The sequence below is a fragment of the Podarcis pityusensis genome (assembly GCF_964106645.2).
Source record: "Podarcis pityusensis genome assembly, chromosome: 13".
Classification (NCBI taxonomy): domain Eukaryota; kingdom Metazoa; phylum Chordata; class Lepidosauria; order Squamata; family Lacertidae; genus Podarcis; species Podarcis pityusensis.
The window spans coordinates 26864223-26883522 of record NC_138038.1 but is presented as its reverse complement, the minus strand read 5'-3'; the positions used below and the strand labels follow the sequence as shown (position 1 = coordinate 26883522).

Sequence of the window (19300 nt, the reverse complement as noted above, 5' to 3'; positions counted from 1 at the left end):
AGACGGGACACACACCGATAGGCTGGCTTCACCCTCGTGAAAGTTTTCATCTCTTTCAGTTTAAATGTTCTAGGCACTGGTGCAATCTTAAAATGTTTTTATATGATACACTGAGAAAGCTGCATCTCAGAAAACCACACAGTTAGGTCCATTTTTCCGCAGATCCCAACTGCTTGGGCTCACCCTGAAAACCAGGAGGCGTATTCTAGTAGTTTGCATTTATTTGTTCATTTATTAGGAACATAAGAGCAGCCCTGCTGAATCAGGCCAGTGGCCCATCTAGTCTGGCATCCTGTTCTCCGTGTCCAACCAGATGCCTGTGGGAAACCCACAAGCAGGATTCGAGCGCAAGAGCCTTCTCCCCTCCTGTGGATTCCAGCAACTGGTATTCGGAAGCATTACTGCCTCCAAGCATAGCGTCAGAGTGCAGGGGGCTGGACTAGATGACCCTCGTGGTCCCCCCAACTCTAATTCTGTGGCTAGCAGAGATTGATAACCTTATTCACAATGAATTCGTCCAATCCTCTTTTAGAGACGTCCAAACTGGTGGCCATCACTGCGTGAAGAACTACTTTCTTTTATTTGACCCGACAGGCTGTATTCCTACGCTTAGCATCAGCAGCAAGAAAAGAGAAAAAGTCTGGGTTGTTTCACACCATGGTTTTCAAGCAATGTTCCATTTAGCTTGGGAAATTAACCAGTTTCTCCTCCTTTGCTGAAGAACTGCAAGGTTCCCTCACAAGAACCACCACCAACCGCTGAAATAGGCAGCTGCAGAAGCAGGCTGGCAGTCTGAGAGCTCTAGGTTAAAAGGAACAGTTCTAAGACCCCCCCAAACCTCCTCTGGCCTGATAGGAACTGAGGGCGGATCCACACCATTCTTGCAAAGCACCTCCAAGGCACATTTAAAGGCACACGAGTTTTCTGGGAATGGTAGTTTACCCCTCACAGGGCAACGGTCCCCAACATCCTTAAATCACAGTCCCATAATTCTTTGGGGCTTTAAATGTGTGCTAGATGTGTGCGGTGGCTTTGCCCAGAGCCGTAGCTAGGTGATCCTGTGCCCCTGGCAGAACCATTCAGATTGCGCCCCCTAGCCATGGAAGAATTAGCTCTTTCTGCCTCTCCTCCAACCACCCCCTCCACCCATTCAGTTCAGGGACGCGGGTGGTGCTAAACCACAGAGCCTAGGGCTTGCCAATCAGAAGGTCGAGCTCCCATTGCTCAGTCCCTGCTCCTGCCAACCTAGCAGTTCGAAAGCATGTCAAAGTGTAAGTAGATAAATGGACGTATTAGCTCTTTCTGCCTCTCCTCCAACCACCCCCTCCACCCATTCAGTTCACCCTCTATTAAAAACCTTTATGAGGCAATAACAATATTTTTATTTATAGACATATTTTTTTGCTGATTTTGCACCCCTGGTGGGGGTCCACTTCACCACCCCCTAGATACGGCCCTGGCTCTGCCGCGAGTGTGCAAAATGCCCAGCAATCCTTGGCTGATGAGTTGATTCAGAAAGGGTTCCCTGGAGGCTCTAGCACAGGGGTCAGCAACCAGTGGCAAGGGACTATTTGATGGCAAAGAGATCTGAACCTCGCCCCTGCCCCATAATCCCAGTAGGAGTTTTGCTAGCTTGTGCCTTCTCTTGCTTTGCTTTCCCAAACATGGTATGAGAGTGACGCCTGGTGGCAGCAAATGGTTTTACTTTTACCAGCCGGCATCCAAAAAGGGCATATGCATGTTGCGTCACTGTGCTTAGGAAAGGACACATCACACACAACAGCACCGGATAATTGCCACTGGCTTGTTCAGGTCAACATTTTTGTTGGTCTTGCTCTTCCAAGCAACACCAACGGGAGCTGAGGAGAGAGCCCGAAGGTTGTCATCCCCCCTGCACTGAGTTCGAAACATGCCACCTGCAGCCCACACCTCGTCCAGGTCTCTGAACTGATTGCACACAAAGGCTCTCGGGAACAGATTTTGAAGATTTTCTTTTTTCAAATTCCCGCCAATGATTTGTCCTGCAGCAGCACAGTGCCATTAACTGCCATCTCTTTTATTTCATTTCATTTTTATTTTTAAATTGAAATCCTAAATATTCATGCAAGTCATCCAGAGACTGGGGGATGGAGAAGGATATAAATTATAGAAATAATATGGGTTGGTGGCATTACAGCAACATCACCTTCTAGGTAGGGCTTCAAGGTTCCTGGGCTCAGTCCTAAAACATCGACATGACACTCCGAATCCAATCACAGATGGTTGCCTGGAAGGGGTGAAGCAGCACTGTTGACTATTTAGCAGGCTCCTACCAAATCTTTTGGCACCAGCCAGCGAAGTGTGGAAGCCAAGAAACTCGAATTGTTCTTATACTTGGGCATTTATATACTGCCTTTGATGTATCTGATCCCCAGTGCCCTCTGGGTTGTAGCTGATGTTGGTTTCTCCATGTTTTTTCCACTCTTCCTTTCAGGTCCTGAGCCCTAGCGCTTCCATCTTGGAAACCCAACAATGGTTACACAAAAACAGGTTCCCCAATTACTCCCGGATTTTTGCCAGCTATACAGGTGAGGCTTTTCCTCTTCCAACACATAGCTCGTCTCCCCCTTGAAATGTTGATTCACCCCCCCCCCGACAAGTGCCCTTTTTTGGTCTCCCACCAGAACAACCCCCACCCTACAAACATTTTTTTAAGGCATGGAGTAATCTCTCTGTCACACATTTTTAAAGTTCAGAGAGAAAGCCACCGCTATGCACCGCAGAGCAAGCCGAGATTTAGATTGCAATCTCCGCAAGGCAGACGCCCGTCTCTGATTATGTGACAATGTAAAGCGCCAGGTACATTGATGGTGTCATATAGTCACAAATTAATTGGCTGTGCCAGTCCCTGACACCCTGGAAATATTTTAAGGGGTGGAGGAAATTAACTCCAAGGCACATTGTGGAATGAGTCTTCCTGAAGCTGTGATGGGCTGGACAAAAGCATCAGAATTGACACTGGACCAACTCTGTCTTGAGCCCAAAAAAGCTCATTTGGTAGAGCATGAGACTCTCAGTCTGAGGGTTGTGGGTTCGAGCCCCGCAATGGGCGAAAGATTCCTGAATTTCAGGGGGTTGGACTACATAAATCTTTGTTGTCCCTTCCAACTCTATGATTCCAAGTTATTTTGCTCCCACTGCTGTCCCAGGAAGATGCACCGTGGATTTTGCAAATTCTGAGCAGGGACCATTTTGCCAACAGATTCCTCTCTTTAACTTCCTCCCGCAGGAGCTGACTTGCTCAGGCTCTCACGCACGGACCTTGTGCAGATCTGTGGAACAGCAGATGGAATTAGACTCTCAAATGCGCTAAAGGCCAGGTATGGAATTATGTTAATTCCCCCCTCTGTTAAAATTGGGGAGGGGGGGCAAAGCTATAGGGAAGATTATTATTATTACATCTTGTAAAGAAGTCCTCAAAGTTGCTTAGTGTTGATAAAACATACACACAGGGTCAGGCTGCAATCTTCTACACACTTACTTGGGAGAAATCCCACTGAACTTAGCCAGATGGGTGGGGTAGAAATAATAAATTATTATTATTATTGTTATTATTATATCAGGATTATGTCTGAGTTAGCTGGTTAGCTCATGGTGCTGCTAATGCCAAGGTTGCAGGTTCAATCCCCGTATGGGACAGCTGCATATTCTTGCACTGCAGGGGGGTGGAAAGAACCCTGAGGGACCATCTGTGATTCTTGGTCTAGCCAATTATTCAACACAGCTTCATGTTTGTTGAATCAGAGAAGGCAGCTGTGGCTTCTTCTATCCCACAACCTTCTCTGGCCTGCTGAAGCAAGCAGGACTCAAAGAGCAAGTGGGGAAATGGGAATGGAAGCAAAAGGAGCAGGTGGAAGGCACCACAGCTGACGCACTACCTAGCTGCATTTCAAAGGTTAAAGGAAAATCTCTGGGCTGTAATCTGGTAGGCCCTTTTTATCATTAAATTTGCATCTCCAAGGAGCTCCAGGTGCATGAGGCATCATCCCATTTGTTAAGGTGCCTCCGGCATCCAAAATTATCTATGGGGCCAGGCACCAGCTAGAGAACCCTTAGGGCAGATGTCATCTAAGATGTGACCAGCAGCTGCCATCTAGACCAGTATAGAGGGTGATGTCACTGGGTTACACTAGATGGTGATCCCAAGGGCAGGATGCTGCTGGTGGCGTAGGAACCTGAAGCAGGGCCTTCTTGGTGGTGGTGCCCCACTTGTGGAACACCCCTTAGAGAGGCATGGGTGGCTACAACACTAATGGGTTTCCCTTACAGGGCAAAGCCCTGAGGATGGTGTTTAGTGCAGTGGGAAAGCTACTCTGCATTAACCCTGACGGCTGGGTTTGATGGGAGGACCTCACTTCTAGAGGGTCATAAATTCTCAGTCTTCGCACTACGCCATCTTACTAGGTATTGGTGGGCTACAAAACTTTGCCTCCCTTCAGGTGTGTGCGCCCTCGGCTCATCCTTTATGTGTCCAGGGAGGTGGAAACAAGCGGGAATGTCTCTCCAAATGAAGCGTCTGGTAAGTCAGTGTTACTTTCCCAAGTTTAGCATTAGAGACCTTTTATCTGGCTCCATATATTCGCACCTGCCAATGGGCAGGAAGAACCTCTCGGTGCTTTTAAATGACATTTTAAAACATCCCACAAGGGACTTGCACACCCTCCCTGGCAGCAATACTAATGTTTTGATGTTTGTGTTTGGCCTGGACATTTGTTTTTGGAGGCACAAATTTCAATCCCCTTTGTTTTAAAGTGTGGGGTTTTCCTTTCCCTTTCCCCAAAGCCCTGTACCAGGAATTGTATCTGGAAGAGCTGACCGCCAGCGAGCTGACCAATAAACTGGCAGAACTGCTCAGCCTCCCAGCCAACCAGATTCAGCAGGTTTCCAGGCAGGGGCCGACTGGAATTCACATCCTTGTCAACGATCAGGTATGAGCCTTATTTTCAAGCCTAATACCATGGCCTCCTTTGGAAAGGGGCCAGAAGCTGTAGAGCTGCCTTGGCCCAATGTTTTGCCACAGGAACCCCAAAGTGTATTCAGAAGCATGAACCAGGGAGCTACAACTGACCTTGCAGCAACCTGGAGCATGTTTAGAACTGGAACTTGCCCCCACATGAAACCATTTTACTGTATCCAACACTGTTGCTACAACACAGGAGTGTTTTTTTTGTTTAAAGAGTGTGCTTCCATTAACATTACTAAAACCCTGTGTAGATCAGTATTATCCCCTTATTAGTTTGCAGGCAGGACAGAGGCAGGTGAGTTGATGATGGAGATATTTCAACCATGGAATGTCTGGTGCAGAAGACCTGAGTAGGTCACATTCTTATGATCAGCTGGATAACTTACCGTATTTTTCGCTCTATAGGACGCACTTTTTCCCCTCGAAAAATTAAGGGGAAATGTGTGTGCGTCCTATGGAGCGAATGCAGGCTCCTTGGCTTCAGCGATAGCAACGCGAAGCCTCCGAAGCGCAGAGGGAGCGCTCCTTCCGTGCTCCTTGGCTTCACGTTGCTTTTGCTGAAGCCTGGAGAGCGAGAGGGGTCGGTGTGCACCGACCCCTCTCGCTCTCCAGGCTTCAGGGATAGCCACCTGAAGCCTTCGGAGCACAGTGCGAGTTCCCGCTGCGCTCCGGAGGCTTCAGGTTTCTCTCGCTAAAGCCAGGAGAGTCTTACTCTCCCGGCTTCAGCAAAAGGAACCCAAAGCCTGCGGAGCGCAGCGGGAACTCACATTGCGCTCCGAAGGCTTCAGGGATAGCCGCGTGAAGCCTCTGGAGCGCTGCGGGAGGTCCCACTGCGCTCTGGAGGCTTCGGGTTCCTTTTGCTGAAGCTGGGAGAGCAAGACTCTCCCGGCTTCAGCAGAGAGGGAGAGCTGCGCAGCGCCCCTTCAGCCAAGAGGGAGGAGACATGGAAGGGGCTCCGTTTCTCCTGCCGCTTCGCTGAAGGGGCACTGAGCAGAGGGGGGAGAATTTTTTTTCCTTGTTCTCCCCCTCTAAAACAAGGTGCGTCCTATGGTCGGGTGCGTCCTATAGAGTGAAAAATACGGTAGTTGGTTAGAGCCAGGTGCAGATAATGCCAAGGTTATGAGTTCAATCCCCCGTAGGGGATAGACAAGATGATCCTCAGAGTCATCTCCAACTCTACAAGTTTGGAAGCAGTGCTAAACTTTACAAGCCCCATCTAAGAAACTCTTAAGCATTCAAACTAAACTCTCGAGTCAGATTAAATTTGCATAAATATATTTTCAAAAACTAACACTGTCTGTGCACGTACACTTACATGCACATGTTATATTCAGAGTGCCATCGGGTCTTACGCTTGCCTGCTATCTCTTTTGACGCATCATGGCCATCTGCCACTCAGACGGCCTGAGGTCTCTGGGGTGCCTTTCTTACACAAACCCAGAATCTCCAAGTTGACTTTAAACCTGCTACTAGGGGTCTGGCCAGCTTCTAACCTTGCCTTGTTGTTCTCTCCTGGGTTGCCACAGATGGTCAGAAATCTTCCAGACGAATCATCCTTTGTAGCAGCTGTAACAAAAGGTAGGTGAGCTTCCCTGTAAAAAATGAGCAGAATCTTGTGGCACCACCTTACAAGCCAACTCATTTGTTGTGAAATTGACTTAAATGGGCTAGAGTTCAGTCAGATGTACTCTCAGTTGGCAATACCCCCCCAAACCATGGAGACACAGGAATAAGGAGAAAATGGTGAAAATCTAACACATAGACAATTGTTCACAAATGCTTGTGCCATGATAATTTGTTAAGTCTTTAAAGGAAGCTATAAATCTCTTTACCATTTTTGTTTTTAGCAGTTTCTCTCCTGCCTTTCTTCCATCATGAAGGCAGATTTTCAGTCAGTCTTCCATGCAGGCACTGACCTGACTCACTCATTCAGTCCAACAAGGGTTCTGTATCACACGCACTCAGTTTGCAAATCATCTTGTCTCTGTGCATAGACAGATGTGTTTTCCAGCCAAGGATAATTCTTTCTAACAAAGTGGGTTTTAGTGGACAAATCCTTTTGCCACAATAAATGCTAGTCTCTCAAAGGCTCTTCCCTATTCTTTTGGTGTAGTGGACTAACATGGCTTCCTCACCCTGAAAAATCAAAATGAGACGTTTTGGAAATACGGGGGCAGAAGAACCCTAAAGCGAGCAGCCCATTTGAAGGTGGTCCCCTGTAAGCCCAGGAAAAAATGCCATATATTCAGTTTGGTTTACAATATATAGCCTTATAGTCTAGTGATTATATGGACAGGGATCTGAGTTCAAATCATAGCTTTTAAACAAGAAGTAATTTGACAGCCTTGAAGAAGCTACTCCCCACCTCAATTTGCCATTCCACATGATAGAAACTTAAAAGGTGGTGGCAAATAGTTGGTACTAGCTGAAATACTTGGGCAAGGGCACAGAACACTCCTTTGCTGGATCTTGCGCAAGGGCTCACAAAATGCCAGAGTTGGCCCAAACCACCCACTCTGAAATGATCCCTACAAGCCCAGTCTAGCCTAGTCAAGAAGTGCAGGTAGCTTTCCTGGAGTGGCAGCTAGAACCCCCATGCTAATAATTCTTACCCCCTGGATCTGTATGTATGAAAATATATGAAAGCCACCCATTCACTGGATGAGTAAGAAACACTTGGAAAATGATTAATTTGTGTTGTGTGTCACTACAGCACAGAACACAGAAGGTTATCACTTAGTTCTAAAATAGACCCGGACCTTCTAGAAGATGACACGACGCTGGCCTCCAAGAAGATGAGGAGCAAAGGGATGCAGAAGCAAGCATAATAATAATATATAGAGAGAGAGTTATTAAAAACCACAAGTTCACTGTATCTCATTGAACGCAAGATTTCGCAAGGCTGAACTCTTCAAGATCTGGAGCCGAAGGACCAAACTGGCATTTGTTTGTAAAAACAGAGATCTGCATCGCAACTGAACACTGAAACAGCTTTCCATCTTGCATCTGAAATTTGCAATAAGAGGGCAGGAAGCAAGTTGATGAGCAAGCAGGATGAGCAAACATGCTTTTTCTTGATAAAGGAGGCAGCAGAGATGTCAGTTATACGTGAGAAAGTATCCAAGGGAGATATATTTGTGTATAGGCTGTATAGGATAAAATTTTAAGGTTTTTTTTTAAATAATAAAAAACAAAAAAAAAACCTCACAGGCTTTTGCTACAGTATTGAAGTTCCAGCACGGTGTCAGTAAATGGTTAGCAGAACTGTTGCAAAAGACATATGGATGTTTTTTGGAATATGTTGTCCCTACATAACCATTTTCAGAATGGCTGACCTGCATCTGACACGAGGCCTTGGGAGCAAGAGCTTCCTGACAACGCCCACTGCACAGATGGGAACCAGGGATCTAGCTGGGAGTGCAAGAGGTCTCCTAGCTATCTAAATGCTTACACTGCTATCCTCTATGTGGTATAATTAATCAGTTCTCAGGCGCAAGCACATCTTTAATCTTCAAGCAGTACCACAAGGCAGAGATTACCAGTGTAGCTTGCTCAGAACTTCTCCAGCTCCTGCTCACAGCCCAACTTACCACAAGGCACAATCTACTGAATAGCTTGCCCCCTGCAAGCAGAGGCCAATTGTATGTGCGAAGGAGACACCACCACCCCTTCCCCAAAGTGCTTGACAACAGTTTTAGTGAGCATGCATGTTAAACTGGTTCGCTGAGTTTCTGTTGGGCAGGACAATCTGTAGTTAGAATGTCAAGCTGGAGAGACGTATCATCACCACAACTGGAGAAGAGGGCTGGGACAGCTGCACACTAGGCAGAATGAGAATCTGTTAATGGCGCATTTCTTAAAACACCAAATGCTTGACCTCCACTATGTATTCTAACTTTCAGGATATAGCGAGGTCGCTTTAATAGCCAGGCTTGTTTGTCTAGTGCTATCCAATTACAGGAGTCTGGATGTCAATTTCTGTGTGTCAGTTTTATTAAGAAGGAAAGCCAATCAAACATTGAAAGGAGGTGGTTCATAAAAATCTAACGGAAGCTTTAAGCTGCAATTCTACATACTTACCTGGAAGAAAGCCCCACTGAATTCAATGGGGCTCTTACAAAGTTGCATAGGATTGTGCCAATGGTTACGAACTCCAATGGTGCACTTGATCTGTAGAACAGAAACACAAACTATTCCAAACCACTAGCTTTCAAATGTCTTTTTCCAAGAAAGGTATATGCCTTTATACTGCTTAAAGCATTTTTTTCATGTATTAGTATTAACTGCCATCTAAAAAAATAATAATCTATTTGTATTTTGATGTATTTGTCTATGCCTTTTTATATTAAAAAACAGCTGTGATTTACTGCCATCTGTTACCAGCTGGGTGTTTTTTTATGGTTTTTTAATCCTTCCACACTATAGGGGAACAGTAACAGAATTATAAAGTAATCAAGAGTGGCTATTTTTGTCAGATACACATAATGTATTTGTGCAACCACACTTGTGACCTGGAATTTCTCCCCTTCCACATACGGGAAATCTTCTAATAACCTGGCAAGGCATTGCTGAGTGCACAAGCTTGACTAAACTGATTTATAGCCTCAGTTACAAGAACCATTACAATCTCCCAGTCTTGTATTTGAAGTGCACACTCCAGTTATTTTAAGCAAACACCACAACATATAAAGCATGAATGGGACACACATATCATAAGGACACAAACTTGCCAAGGACCTGAGACTGAGAGCAGGTCCCAGGTGAAAATACGCTATAACACAATTTGGTGTGAAAGTGCTCCTCAGGATCATTCCGCTGAAACCCCTTCGAAAGAAGACTGAGTGAATTCATGAAGGATACAGTTATACATGGCTACTAGCCATGATGACTATGTTCTGCCTTCATGGATGGAGGCAGCAACGCTTCGGTTGCTGAAACCTGGGGTGAGGCAGGAGAGAAGAGGGAACTCTTGTTTATGCTCAGGTCCCTTGCAGCTTTCCTCCAGGCATCCGTGGGAACTGGATGCTGGACCAGATGGGCTCATTTTATGTTCTCATAGACACAAGTCTTTTAAACACAGTACTGTGGTTTTCAATCTTAGTGGGCTTTGAATGGCGGCATGGGCACATTTGATTATGCAAACCATCTCATATACAGGCAATGACCTAGTTAGGCACGTCCAAATGACACGTGATCACGCACACATGCATGGCGCTGAACCCGGAAGTAGCCCCAAAATGTCAAAGATCACAAAAACCGGTGGAGCGGACTTGCGGGGGGGGGGGGTGTCCCGGAACGCAACCCCCAGTGCAAAAACAAGGATCACCTCTGCCAATAGCTCTAATCGCTACGATACATGGTGAATGGATACAATCCTTTAAAAACTTAATATTTCACCTAGAGTACTAGTATTACAGCTCCCATCAAATATATAATAACGGCTTATTCACAAAATGACTCTCAAAAGAAATCCCAAGATTATTATTCTGGGCCTACTTAAAGTTCACAAAAAATTCTGCCGCAGGAACAAAGACAAATCATAGAAACAAAGTTCTCACCACAGGACCCTTCACAGCCGCAATTTGGAAACTTTTTCTTTTCTTTTCGTGACCATTTCCCCACATTACAAACTTAGCCGAAATCACAATATTGTAACATGGACAGAAAAAGAAAAGATTGAGCTACATATATATTTATATTTGCTTTACTTTTTGTTAATTGACATTATTATATTCACAATCAAGTGTCCAGGAAAGGTGAAAACACAGTTTACAGGATCATAAAAGTAGTATTTTACAGATATCTCTGTATGATAGTTATGGGGTCTGAATGGCAAGGTTCGGTTCCAACCTGGGCATCCAATATAATTTTTTATGAAGAAATGGAGGGCCTTGTTAATAAAAACAACGTTTGAAGATATGCTGGCTTTTAAAACTGCTCAACATCACATGGAATGTGAGAAGAACTGCACTGCAGCAATCAGAAATTGTGTTTCTTTTAAATTTTTGAGTAAGAAATTAGGAGGAGTCACATGTGAGGGCAATCCTAAAAATAATTTGAAAAGCACAACATTCCTTTAAACACACCAAGAATGATGGGGTTTGTTTAATAAAAAGTGTTCACATTATAGTTACTGTGCCAGAGGTTTCCTGATAGTGGGTGGTACAATCAATTCTACTGTAGGGTTCTCAGTGCGAATGAAATTTAGTATTTAACTATCAAACATCCAGCCTGTGGAATACCAGCCGCATCCTTAATATGTCTAATACAATTATTTCTGAACGCTAATCATCCCAAACTTAACCAAAAGATTAGATCACAAATTAAGGGTAGCCCAGGGCTCTTACTACGCTCCTTCTCTCTTAAAACAGAACATTACTGTGTAAGCAACCATGTCATACAATTCCCTCCCCAACACCTGTCGAATCACATAATACCATGGGCCAGCCATGCTTACCATATTCAGATTAAAAGAGGGGAAACAAATACCCCCCTGGAGTTCATAGTAATAGCCACTGTGGGAATGGTTTCAGAATTGTGACCAGTGGCTGCATTATTGTACCTTGAAATCTAACGAATTCTGTTGATCCAGCGTTCCTCCAAAGCTTGAGGTTCTTCAGAGAACCTGGTTGCAGATGTTAACTTCATTCCCGTTGCCTTCACGCTGGTCTCAAGCTTGTCATAATATGCAACAGGATATAGCAGAAGGCTTACAACAAACGTAGCTTTCACCGTGTACAACTTAATACGGTTCAGGTACAGGAGAAGCCAATGGCGAGGCTGTTAAGTTTTGACATCTGGAGTTTTCATGATTTCCAAAAGGCAAGGAAGGTAAAGAGTAAAAATTAAGAGTGATCGCAATGGCCTTCCGACAACAGCACTCTTCATATACTCGGTAATCAGGGCGAGCTGCTGTAGCTGGAATTTGTGGGAGCACAGGAAATGGCATTTTCCATGTAATTATGGATTTGGCACATCTGGTTAGAACAGACTTTGGCCACAAGGCTATTAAATTCTCGCTGTGTTTCTTCAACACTCAGCCTTCCCATTGATCCTAGAAATTTGACTATCAAATGCAGCTCTCCGCCCCTTGTCTCTCCCCACCCAAACTGATCACCAGCAACCAGGCAGTGGAGGACAGACAATTATTTCATCACAAAAATAGAGTCCCTTACAAAATGGGGCATTTTCATGACACAGTGCACTTCCAGAACTCACTGTATGTATTGAACAGTCAGTTAATACACAGGGAGTTAATACACATTACTACTTCCAAAATTATGTATAATAAAAATATGATCTGATTAATCTGTCCCAAAAAGCAGCAGCCAGACGCTCCCACTGAGGCGATAGCCCTTCTGTTTATTCCCAACATCTGTTATATTTGCCTCTGAAAAGGCATTCTTGACAATCACAGCTAATTCTTGCATCAAGCCATCCTTGCTAACAGATGGGTATGGTTGCTTCTGGGGGGCCTTGGCTCAATAAGAAGTTATTGTGCTTTTTGTACTCGCTGAGCTCAGAAGGCTTGAAAAATTACATCTGCTATTGTTTACTTGCAGGTTTCGTGCAAGTAAAGTGGGGATTCTGCACATGTCATGGGGAACTGCTTTACATTGTAAGCCTTCAGGGTCAATCTAACAAACAAAGGGAACCCCGTCTGAGCATTTATGCAGCTAATCTGGCATGTGGCTGACACCTCGCTGGGTGCACACAATTAAAAATGGGAACCCAGGTCTCTCTCGTTGCAGCTCTATGGACCAGCATGCACTGCTGGTTGCAGTGAAGGGGAACTCGGCCTTCTTCGAAGGTGGCGATGTTTATTTACCCTTCCCCAAGAGACACAGCTGTCTCAATGCGTAATAAAATATAAAGTGACAGGAAGGAAGTACCTAGGATTGAATACCAGAAGACAAGAACACAGGGAGCTCTCATCCTATGCAAAAGCCATTCTTCTAACAAGACAAGCTTAGAAAAATGTGGTTTATTGATGTTATTAATAAATACACTGACAAGGGTGGAGGGGAAGAGAAGGATTTGATTATTGGCTTTAAAAATTCTCAATCAAGTGATATGAATCAAGTTATCTTTCTGTTCTGCCCTTCCCCTGAAAATAACACGGCACCGTCACTTTGGTCTCAACTTCTCTATGTTGGGAAACGAACTGCTGGCAAATTAAGGTCCATTTCACACATTTAGAGTGGCATGCAGACAGTTGCCCTGGGGTGCTATTCTACCTAGTTGGGGAGGCTGAATGCTTCGATCTGGAGTTGGATTTGGTGAAAACAATCCTGCAACTAGCCTTGTCCATATGAATGAAATATTCCCCCACACACGGACACCCCTCAGTGGTGCGCGACTGTGAGTAAGCGGTTTCCACAACATGACGTGCATGAGATTAAAGGCAGCCCTTAGGGAGAACCACTACTTATGATCGAACAAATGCAAATACACTGCATGCAATGCGGCAAGCACTGCTGCTCTACAATTCCCATTCGTTTCAAGCAGTTTGCACTGGAATAAAGTTGGATGGTCTGCACTCAAGCTTTTACTCCCCTCCTTCCATTCCTAGAGGAAGGTTCTACTTTCAAGAGCAGTGCTGAACACTGACAAGCTGGCAGCACACGCATACGCACAAACACACACTCCTGGCTTGTTCAGGAGGTTCAGTAACATCGCAACAGTGTGTTGTTTCCACAATGTCAGCAATTGCCACAATGATGTTTGGAATTCGAAAGATGGAATTATGCTGCCAAGTTTTAGAAACGAGATGCACGAATCATAGATGGGAGGGGAAGACTATCGACCATATTTCTATGCTGGAGTTCGTAAAATGTTGTGTGTTTTTTTAAAGACACAAAACTCACAAGAATCATCAGTAGATATCTGGGTGGAAGAAAGAAGATCAAAAGTTTTAAAAAAGATTTTGGGGGAAGGAAGGAAGAGGAAAATGCATTATTTTAAAAACAGGTTTCACCTTTTCAGATCTTTGGTAGCAGTCTGAACTGCTTGAAGGCCTTGTGAAAATCCACATTGGTGGGTTTGGGGAATTTAACACAGGTGTGTTTGAGAGAGAAATCAAGGACTGCTGTGTAAATATGTTTCTCTGGGAGTACTGAGAAAACACAAATCCTCTGGAATCAAAAGAAATCGTGATTACTGCTTTGGGAAAATGCAGAGAACATTTCACAGGACAATTTCCATAAAACAGAGCTGTTCTCCAGGCCCTTCCCCAATTATAGCTACAATTGTCTGAGGTCTGAGATCTTGGCGGGACAACAGAAAATTAGTGAATACCTAATCTCATCATCCAGCACCTAGGATGCTGTCTGGGCCAGACACCTGTCCCATTATATCTTTGAGACCAGCTCATACTATTTGTGCAATTTGTGCTGGGTTCCTGCTTTGGATGGGGACCCTGACACTTAAAAACATTTAGGCCAAGAGTGAAACAGAGCATGCGTTTCCTACAAAGCCTCACAATCTGCCTTAAGAATCCTCATGAGCACTGCTGTTACCGTGGTGGTCTTTTTTTAAAAAAAGAAACCATCTTCTACTCTACGGGCGTAGACAATCGAGCTTTTGAATCCAACCAAAGTGCAGTCAGAAGCTTTGGACAGTCAGAAGCCAGCACAGTTGAAAACAAAGCAGCAGATCAGAAGTGGACTGGCAACAGGCTAATTAAAAAAACAAAACAAACCACTCATTAGCAAATGTGGATGTGCTCACAAGCAGAGCAAAGGATTGTACATCAGCAAGGAAGCCAGATTTCTTGGGACAGAATTCTCATTATGAAGGGTTCCCCTGTGCTTTCTGTACAACAGCCAAATCGGCAGGTGCTATTAAGAAAAACTGTGTTTGGGAACTGTTAAGGCGGGAAGGGCAACTTGTGATGGGAAGGGCAACAGGCGACCAAAACGCTGGAATCATTCAAACTGGAGGAAACTGATCTGGTGCTGTGCCTCTGCCCACAAGACCTTTAAAAACCCATCCAGAAATAAAAATAGCTACCCAACCTGGCCCCGCAAGGCATAAAAAAATGGCTCCGGTGCTTCTGAAGAAACAAAATGTACAGTTATTTAATGCTGAAGTGGAAGAATCTGGCCAACTTCCCTATCAGGGTGGTAACTGATTTGTAGGGGAAAACACACAGGTCTAGCGATGGTGCCAAGAACCCCACATCAAATAAAGAAAGATTTTCAAAGGTGGCTCTAATGATACCATTGCATTACTATGGCAAATAAATAGAACAGCACAGCTGTGTGCCATTTCCCATTTGTGCTACACATCGTTCTTCGACGGGGTTACCTCTGAACACACAGGATGCTATGAGCCCCACTTGGACTGTGTTATGGGTTAAAAGAACCTAGAGAAGACTCTCTATAGAAGCAATTTTGCTTTCAGAACTTCATCCCATTTCACAGCTGTGATTTCAAAGCTCGCCCTAGCCTCCTGGTGGTAAAATACACCTTTTAAAAAGGAAAATAGCTTAACATATATTTTATGTTCAGTCATTTCATACAATCTCAGAATGGTTCTCTTAAATAAATAACCCCCCCCCCCCGAAAACCTGGAGATACTGAAGAAGGAAGAGAGAGAAAAACAAAACAAAAGAAAATAAATCAGACCTGACGTTACAGATTTCTAGCTTTATCGTCACAACAATCTAGGAAGCCTCTGAGCCAAATGCTATGGAAACATGGAAGAGAAACCGCTGAACCTTCAACATGAGCATGCTCCGTGGATGTGCCGGCACAGAAAACGAGGAAGCACAGAAGCGCAGGAATCAATGTCTCACAATGGCTGCTGTTTCAACATTCCCTAACACAAGGATGATGATTTTTAAAAAGTAAAAAATATAACCATGGGCTTTTAAAGGTTTTAACGTTTTTCTCCTCTCTGGACAGTGGTGGTGAAGATTCAACGTCTTATTTTGTTCCCTTCCTTGGTTATCACCGCTGCTTCCACACTTGCATCGAAGGGTTTGTCCAGTTTGCTGTTTCCAATGTCAAAAGAACGACCCTCTCCCCTCCCGCCCCCCCAGCAACAGCAGTTCTTCAGATGTGCGTGATGATCCCCTACCTCCCCACTTTCTCTCCCACCCACCTCCCCATGATTTCTTCTGAGCATGCCCAGTAGGAATGGTTCATAATAATACCAATCCACCTACAAGAGAAAAAAAGGGGGAGAGAGAGAGAGAAGGAGCCCACTGATCCAGCTCCTAAACTCTAAGGTCCTTCAGTTTGCTGGAAGAAGCAGGTGAGAGTGGGTGTATATACTGCAGTGTGTGTGTTTTTGTGTGTGGCTTATGGGGCAAAATCGGGAAGAAACTTCTGCGACCAGCTCCCCCTGCTTTGCTTTCTTTTCGAAAGGCCCTCGTGAGAGACCACCGGCATCACTTTTGTCGTGTGGAGATACTGGTGTCCACTGTTACTTCTAGAAGGGTAATTTAAATACTCAGTTTTTGTTTTGCACAAGGTAGATTGGCTCCCGCGTCATAGGATGATGCAGCATCTGCAGAAGCGCTGTCTGCTGCCCCCCACAGATGGTGGTGGGGTCACGGGTGCGAAGTAGGCGTGGACTTTAATATTGGGTAAGTGGGTCTGAAAAGACAAACACATATATTTCCCCATTCAGAAAAAAAATCAGAAAGATGGGGGAGAGCATGGGTTGCACACAGGAGGACGCTGGGCTCATGAGTTGCAAAGCAGATCTCCGTAAGGAACAGGGAGACATTTCAGGGAAGGTGTTGGTTTTCCCCTCATTCTTCCCACCCTTTTCCCCACCCTGTAACTGGCATATCAACATTTGCCAGTTTTCTTCCTAGCCTGCCACTGTTCTGCTGGCCAGTGAAGGGAACCCCTTAATTCTATATAGGCTTCTAACATATTGTAGATTTGTAGGCCTCGCTTAGGAATACACAGGTGGCTGCCAAGAACTGAAAAACTCCCTGAACTCTGCATCCCATTTTAAGTAGGCTCTTCGTTGATCTGCCTCTTCCTATTCCAGTCCAACAAGGGGCTGAGTATATTGTGTGCCCCCCCCCCCACTACACCAGAAAGAAATATATCATTTCTACGTCTAGGAAAAACCAAATTTCTTAGCTTAAATATTAGGAAAGTCTGAATATATTTGTGGGTTTAGGCAAGGAGTTATAAAGGGCCACAGAAGCTGCAACTCTTGACCTGCTCAGTCTGGCCACTGGAAAGAGTGAATACTAAAGTTCTCTCATAATAGTTGAGGGTGCCCAGGAACTGAGCAAAGTGGCTCGGAAAAGAGGCTACGTATTGTGAATGAGAGACAGACTCTGCCTTCTCTAACGTGGGGAATTTCCTGGTTGAAAGTTCCCAGTTGTCAATGCCCGAACCCTGCAGATAATTCCCACATTGACACCACAGAGGGCTATGTGTGAAGTTCTTTCTCACTCCCCTCAAAATAAACTTAAGACTTTGATGTACTAGGCAGCATGTCCTTAGTCTTAGCAGGGGGTAGGGAGGTGGTGTAAATTTAACATAAAACCCCACTGGGCTTCCCCCGGCATCATCTTCTGAAAGGAGTCAAACGGGCCCAGGAACTAGCAAAGCGTGCACTTGTGCCTACTTAATAAATGCCGTTTTTTTTACCCTGAGTCTCTTGATTCCAGCCCGTGAAATCTGTTGACAGTCGTACAACTCTATCCTCTCCAGGCTGTGGCAGCTCTTGAGGTGCTCCAAGGAGGCGTCTGTAATCAAAGGGCAGTTGTCCAGCTCAATCACCTCCAGGCGGTCGTGGGCGCAGGCACCGTTGCCCAGGTGGCGAATCCCATCGTCAGTGATCAGCTCACAGTGCGATAAGCTCTGCCGCCACAAAGGGAACAAAGCGAAAGCAAAGGAGAAAGAAGCAGGCAGCATTTGCAAAGGTGTTATTATGAAGTCATTTCAAGATGGTGGAGCTACCCCAGCCTGGCAGCGAGAACTTGATATATGCCTAAGTTATCTTCAGCTGAAGAAATTCTCCAGCAACATCTGTGACTGTTGGACCACAGTACAGTGGTACCTCGGGATAAGTACTTAATTCGTTCCGGAGGTCCGTTCTTAACCTGAAACTGTTCTTAACCTGAAGCACCACTTTAGCTAATGGGGCCTCCTGCTGCTGCCGCGCCGCCGGAGCCCGATTTCTGTCCTTATCCTGAAGCAAAGTTCTTAACCTGAAGCACTATTTCTGGGTTAGCGGAGTGTGTAACCTGAAGCGTATGTAACCCGAGGTACTGCTGTATTCCAAACCTCGGCTTACAGATTTGTTGGATTCATGGATGCTCTCCTCATCAGACGAGCCCCCAACCCCAGCGACCTATGATGTGCCATGCTGCTGGGAAGAGCTTCCCCTTCTCTCCGAATCCCTGCTTCCTCAGCCCTCTCCATTGCCTACTGCAGAGGTGGGGAACTTTCCCCACTCTCTCCTGAGGAACCTTCTGAGGGCCACATGGCAGTGGAGGGTGGGGCTAGAGGCAAAAGTGGGAGGAGCAGTGGATGTAAATGTTACCTTTGTACAGTAGGCTAGTTTCTACACAAACTCACACACTCCTCTTTATCCTCCATCTAGACAAGCAAGAGGCAGCATTATTAGACTTCAGGGACACATTTTAGTCAATCAAAAACACTTGGGGTTCAAAAGCAACGCCAGTGAGGTATGTAGCCTAGGGAGAGTCCCAAGGGCCAGACAGATAGGGCTGGAAGGCCACATGTGGCCCCCAGACCCAAGGTTCCCCCTCCCCGGCCTACTGATTCTCCAAGTCACTCCAAGCTCACTTGCTTTGTGCTGTGTGTGTATAGTTAGTTCTCTTCTAAACCTCTGACATACTTGATATGCCTTCATTTAGCATTCACTTTTCCCTACACACACACACACACACACACACACCCCTAATCTGTGTTATCTGTATTGTAATAATGAAAAGTGTTTAATTAGTGGTCAAGGCACCTCAAATTATCTCACGAAACCTTCAACAGTCCTATTATTATGCATCTATATTGCAGATAGAGAGGGGCAGAAGCCAAGAGATGGTGGTTTAGCTCAGGGTCACCTAGCAAATCCATAGCTGAGGGAGTGTTTTTTATTATTATTGATTAACTAAAATTTAATACAGTGTCCACAAGAAAAAGAATAATAAACATAGCATTGAATTCATAGCATCATTTTACATAATCTTAAAACATTAATGTAGGCTCTCTGCATACATGGCTGCAAAATTAGTGGGGAAAGTTTGCTATCTATTTCCCTTGCATATGAAAAGAAGGGGGGCCGGGTTTCATTAAAGGT

At 45.0% G+C, this 19300-nt stretch overlaps 2 protein-coding genes across 6 annotated transcripts in view; one reads left to right on the top strand and one right to left on the bottom strand.

The window, feature by feature from the left end:
• The window catches only part of LOC308461393 (transcription factor CP2-like protein 1), a 40406-nt gene extending 24852 nt beyond the window's left edge, over window positions 1–15554 (top strand). For all 3 annotated transcript variants that reach the window (XM_080978305.1, XM_080978307.1, XM_080978306.1), the window contains 6 exons: window positions 2474–2567; window positions 3269–3359; window positions 4479–4558; window positions 4822–4967; window positions 6529–6580; window positions 7716–15554. In XM_080978305.1, the coding sequence (XP_080834431.1) occupies window positions 2474–2567; window positions 3269–3359; window positions 4479–4558; window positions 4822–4967; window positions 6529–6580; window positions 7716–7753 (501 nt within the window). In that variant the 3' untranslated portion in view covers window positions 7754–15554. The remainder of the gene's footprint in view (window positions 1–2473; window positions 2568–3268; window positions 3360–4478; window positions 4559–4821; window positions 4968–6528; window positions 6581–7715) is intronic.
• The window catches only part of FBXL20 (F-box and leucine rich repeat protein 20), a 64214-nt gene continuing 57885 nt past the window's right edge, over window positions 12972–19300 (bottom strand). For all 3 annotated transcript variants that reach the window (XM_080978333.1, XM_080978332.1, XM_080978331.1), the window contains 2 exons: window positions 17626–17838; window positions 12972–16605 (listed from right to left, as the gene is read on the bottom strand). In XM_080978333.1, the coding sequence (XP_080834459.1) occupies window positions 16498–16605; window positions 17626–17838 (321 nt within the window). In that variant the 3' untranslated portion in view covers window positions 12972–16497. The remainder of the gene's footprint in view (window positions 16606–17625; window positions 17839–19300) is intronic.